Raw genomic sequence first — 6,000 nt, forward strand, 5'->3', positions numbered from 1 at the left:
TTGTCTTGAACGTTTTGTTGCGTTTACCTTTAAGAGACAAAACGCCTAGATGTGAATGGAGTTTGCTGCAATGACATTGATAGATAGAACTGAGAGTTTGCAATAATATAGTTTCATCATCTGATTAAAATTTCAAATATTTGTGTAAATATACAACAGACTATTGTACTAATGCAATAACACATAATAATAACAACAACAACAGTATAACATAATAAAAACAAGATCATTAGATTCCCCAAATGCTTTATCAATTGTTACAATATTCCATTCTGAGGTCACATGTAAATAATGCTGCGGTTACCTGATTTTGGTGTCACAAGAAGTTTATATCCTCTAATTCTATCTTTGGATGCTTTCCATGAAATCTGCACACTGTCTTGTGACACAACATGAAATCTTAGTTTTGTGGGCGGCGTCACTGCAAAGAGGGAGAGAAACAAAAAGTCCTTAAACTGGAAAATATGCCCTGAGAATCTTCTGACATACATCAGACAGCCATGGAGAGTGACAGAGCCCAGGCTTTATGGGTTACTTGTAATACCCCTCACATAACAGAAATACATTCCCGCATGACATACCATTTACAGAGGCTTGTAAACTTACAATGAGACAAGACAAGTCATGTTAGGGGTTAGAAAACTAGCAAGCAACACTGAGAACACAAACTAATGGGGTTTACCAGAGTTATAGTATGAGTTTATGGTAAAAAAAAAATGCTTCCATTAAAGATTAGTTACGGTCAAGGACAGGACCTGCAAACTTGTCATGGGGGTAGCAGAGGGGCTGCTACGGTTGACCCCTTGAAGACCTCCTAAAGATTCTAGTTTCTGGGCTGTCTTTGGTTTCACTCATTTTACAATCACTAACCCATATCAAAAAGATCAGGATAGAAGTCCTCATCCACATGATTGTTCTGGGTCAGTGACTCAAATTAAAGAAGAGGGCCAGGCAACTTGTATTTCCAGAATAAGAAGTCAGCAAGGGCTGTCTCCGTGAATGGAATGATGCACCACAAATCTCTCAAACCAGTATGTATGTATGTATGTATTCAAGTAGATGAGCAAAGTGTGATTTGCCGATCTGTTCTGAATCACAAATCATTTCATCAGTGACTGGGAGATGAGTATATTTATATTCAATTATGTTGTTCTAAGGTATAGTTACTGTGGTGCAGCATTGGTAAACCCATAAGCATTGGGAAGGCATGATATATAATACAGATTCATGAAGTCCTGTCCAAGGACTCTTCCAGAGATGTTCCAGCACATCTGGAACTCCTCTTTTACTCTCTGAAAACAGCTCAGGAGTCTGAGTCAGAAAATCCTGTTAATCTCCACTGGTGGGCGGATCTAGTGAAGGTCCATCTTCGAGATGAATTAGAGGCTTCTTTCAAAGGAATGTCTATTTTCTTATTGCTTTAAAGAGATCCCGTGGTCACTCAAGCCCCCTAGTGCTTCACTACTGGTTAATGATGCAAAGCCTCAATGACCAACAATAATACACCAGAGACAAGACTGGGACGGGCATGATTTCAGTGTCAGGAGTTTGGCACAGGTAGCATTAGGTGTGGGAACTGCATGAATGTACCATGGATATTTCAGCCCTCCGTAAGGTAAGTCTGTCTGTTTGGAGGTTAAGGTTAGTGTTGGGTTACGATTAGGGTGAGGATTAGGGTTTATGAGGTTTAGGGGCTAGGTTAAGGTTAAGTCTCAATGATTCATTTTAAGAATTCAAGAGCTAAGTGTTGGGGTCAAATTAAGATTTAAGGGCTAGGCAGAGGGTTAGGTTTAATAGTTATGAATGACGTTATGGGGTTTATTTACTAAAAACAAACAGACTGTTTACTTTGCAAGTTAACTTTCAGTTTGCAAGAGAATTTTCCCTTAGCTTAGTAAATTATGTGAAAATTCACTCTGCAAGGAATACCCAATCATGTGCATTTTTGCTTGCACAAGATTGGATGATAAGAGTCAGTGGAGCTTTGCCTTATTCACTAAGCTAAGGGAAAATCCCCTTGTAAAGTAAACAGTCTATTTGTCTTCAGTACATCAACCCCTGTGTATTCAGGGTTAACTTTGGGAATAAATTAAGTGTTGCCAGACCTGCCCCAATAATGAGATATTTGGCTTTTCTATTATTCTGTGTCAGTTGCCATTGAAAAAAGCAACTAAATCACAGTCAGTAGATTATTTTTATTTTTTTCCCCATGGAGTGAATAAAGGACAAATTCACTTTTGAAGAAGAGATAGCAGGGAAGTTTTCGGGAGAAAGGCTAAATGGTACCAGGCAGGGTTACCCAGTGAAGATTGCTGGAACAGGGAGGGAGGTAAGTATTTAACATGGCAGGATGTACTCAGGGGGGTGAGCAAATTAAAGGACACGTTCACTCAAGGTGAAGCTTCTTATACATACAGTAAGCCAGTTTAACAAAATTCTGTTATTTATGTTTAGTGGCATTAATGTGTTACCGCTTATTTTAGTTATTTTAAATCATTATTAACGCTTATGATAATATTAGCTTACTTAGCTAGTCAATTTGCCAGGTAATTAAAGCTAATTCTATAAAACATACAGGAATTTTGTTTTTCAAGTTTGGCTGTGCAAATTTTGAATCAGGCAAGATACAACAGGAATGATGTGCAACATTAAGACATCAGCGGAATAGTGAACTTGGCTCACAACATTCAATACATGTGTAAGGTGGTAGGAATTGCTGGGGGAAATGATCCATTATTAATAGCTGCAAGGCTGACCATGGCATGTGTTAATGAATCCACATAGTTTTCATTTCCACTTGCAAGATCAAACACATCGTACAGCCGTTGCATGTTGAGTTTGCAATCCACAAAGAATTACATTTGAAAAAGAATACCTGCACATTAAAAGTATTCAGGGTAACCACACCTAAAATTGATTCTTCAGTTTTGGGTCGGTTTCAGCAGCGTCGATCACCTGGTGACATGCAGAAATTCTCTGGGACCCCCAACAGCATGATATACTGTATGGCCAAATGTTTGTGGAAATCACGCCTATATGAGCTTGTTGGACATCGCATTGTGAAAACTTGGGCATTAATATGGAGTTGCCCACCACCTACCCTCTCCCCTTTGTAGCTAAAACATCCTCCACTCTTCTGAGAAGGTTTTTTTTTGAGTGTGTGTGAATTTGTGCCCATTTGCCCAAAAGAGCATTTGTGAGGTCAGGTATTTTATGCTAGATGAGAAGGAAATTGGCAATCCAATTCATCCCAAAGGTGATAAATAGGATTGAGGACAGGGCTCCACTGAAGTGGACCCTCAGCATTGGGACCAGTGTGGGTTGCTGTGATGGAGCTCCATCCATATGTGCATTGGTTGCACAGCTCCCTTGCGTGCCCTGTAGAGGTGTCGTGAACCAGAATGTGACGTCACTCCAGTCTAGGCACCTCTACAGGGCACGTGAAGGAGCTGTAGGCGATGTACGTATGGATGAACCTCCATCGCGGCCATAACATACCAGCCCACCCCACCTCAAGCTGATACTTGGCGCCAGGCAGCATGTTTTAAATGGCTGCTCGGTGAGAGAACTGACACTGCTGCGCTAGGGGGGAGGCTGCACACGGCGATCCACTGAACATGGGGTCGCGACCTACTTTTGGGTCACGACCCACCAGTTGAGAACCACGGCTTTAAATGCTAAGATTTCTGCAGGTACGTGTATTATGTTCTATATTCATTTGTTATCTGCTTAGTTAGTCCCTACAATCCAGGCCACTGAATAGACAACTGGATTAAATAAATGTATAGCTTAGCCCCCAACCATCCCTAAACCAGTAAAATCTGTGTTATTGATCGCTAATCGCAGAGCACACCCAGCTTTCAGGATGGGATTATGGAACGTGCCATAGCTACCTGAACCATTTTGTAGAAGCTGCACCAAGCAAAATGGTTACTTTACTAATGGTTCTTCAAACCCTAAAAGAAGGGTGCTTTAAGATTAAGGCAGATGCTGTGGTCATATCCCTGCACTTGCATCTCAGCCCACCAGCTGATATACAGGCTACTAATGCTACCTTTTGATTTCCTTATGTATCAGAAGTGAAACTCCATTCTATGGAGGAAGAACCGAAAACCTCATTGCTGGGGTTCTCCATAGATCTAGTAAACCAGTGGGTAAGTCAGACCATCTTACTCCATTTATAACCACAAAATGCTATTTGTTGTGAGTTGACAGACCCTTCATCACAAAGCTTGAAGCAGGATAGCAAGTATAAGCCAATTCTCTAACCCTGTTCCTTTATATAATTTTTTTAATATTTATAAATATGTGTTTTCACAATTAAGACATACTTTATACCTATGTACAATTCTAAAAAAATCAACAAGTGTAAAAAAATAAATAAACACAACACAAAATTATGGTATAACAATACAAAAATTATCACCATCACCAACAAAGAAAAACCCATTGCCCATCACAGTTGACCACATCCACCCTTTTGAACGGAGACATTTTGACGTTTTGAAGACACAATGAATACTACAGCTGTATGTATACATTCCACTACAGAATATGTGCCAGCAGTTCAACATAACTCATGTAGTTGCAAAAACTTTGCAAGAATTTGCCTTATTTATATATATATATAAATAAGTTGGACCATATGCTACAAAACCAGTCATAGTCCAATCATCAATCTTAACGTGTTTTGTTATTTAAAATATCAATTTAAAATGTATAGAAAAAATATATCAAGTACACTTTAACATCACTTTGTTTATGAGCAGGTTTAAATAATAATAATCATAATCATAATAAAAATAACATTTTCTATAGGTTTTTTATTTAAATATTTTGTTTAAATATGCATATATCTATATATGTTTTAAGTTATGTAAAAAACTGCATGAATGGCACATAAAACACACAGCTAACATGGATAGCTACACATAAACATAACTTGGAATACTATAGAGCCACCAACCTGCGCTTAAAGCCTTTATATCAGAGTTCACTTAGTTTCTGTGGAGCAAAAGCTATTTTCTTATGGTAAAATAAAATTAAAACGAGGCAAAAAATAAATATAAATAAAAAAAACATAAAGCCAGCATAAATAAATGAAGCATCATAAGATAAAGCTAAACTAAAACAAAGACTAAAAATAATAAAAATATAACGTAATATACAAGAAAAATTAAATTATGTTCATATGTCAAATACATTTAAAAGGCACATGTTATTAAACATTCACAATAACAATGAAATAAACAACACAGTAAAATTGCAACCAAAAGATCAAATAAAAAGAGATCAGAATTTTTTACTTGACCCTAATAGCTCACAACATGGATTGTCGAGTGCATAGAGGCTGATTTACTAAAGCATTTGAGAATAATCACACTATAAATTGTGTGAATATTCACTTTAATTATCCAATCATGTGCAGATGAACTAAGTAAACAGGGATTTTCTTTTCACATTATTGGATATTAGAAGTCAATCTTCACACATTTCATTGTGCAGACATTATTTAGTAAATTAACGTCCTAGTGTCTGTTTGAGTTAAGATTGATACATATGTTGATATGTACCGTTGAGTCAACAGCGTGATCCCCTCAGCATTTTATACATATCGGCGCGTTTAGCTTTCAAGATGAAAGAATGGTATTTCCAACCATGTCCTGACTTGTAGTACGACTGTCCAGATGGCCTTCCAGCTACTCTGTGGAACATATTCTGAATACACATTGCAGTGACATGGCGTCCATGACACTTAACAACTTAAAAGGCATTGGAATGACAGAGCAAACACTATAAACCTGTGTGCAAGAAGACCTATTACATCTGCAAAGACCTCTGATACAATAATAATAATAACAATAATACAATAATAATAATAAAGATATTTAACAGTTCACTCAGAAATGTACAATTATATACACTTGTACAATTAATCAAAATAACACACAACAAAAGTGAGTAAAACATTTTTACATTTTTCTTTAAAAACCATATAAG

At 37.3% G+C, this 6,000-nt stretch overlaps 1 protein-coding gene across 1 annotated transcript in view; it reads right to left on the reverse strand.

The window, feature by feature from the left end:
* Window positions 1–6,000, reverse strand: part of COL14A1 (collagen type XIV alpha 1 chain) — a 137,717-nt gene that overhangs the window by 121,791 nt on the left and 9,926 nt on the right. The window contains exon 2 of the mRNA XM_018553336.1: window positions 305–421. Within this exon, the coding sequence (XP_018408838.1) occupies window positions 305–421 (117 nt within the window). The remainder of the gene's footprint in view (window positions 1–304; window positions 422–6,000) is intronic.

The sequence above is a fragment of the Nanorana parkeri genome, unplaced genomic scaffold (assembly GCF_000935625.1).
Source record: "Nanorana parkeri isolate BGI_ZX_2015 unplaced genomic scaffold, ASM93562v1 scaffold117, whole genome shotgun sequence".
Lineage (NCBI taxonomy): Eukaryota > Metazoa > Chordata > Amphibia > Anura > Dicroglossidae > Nanorana > Nanorana parkeri.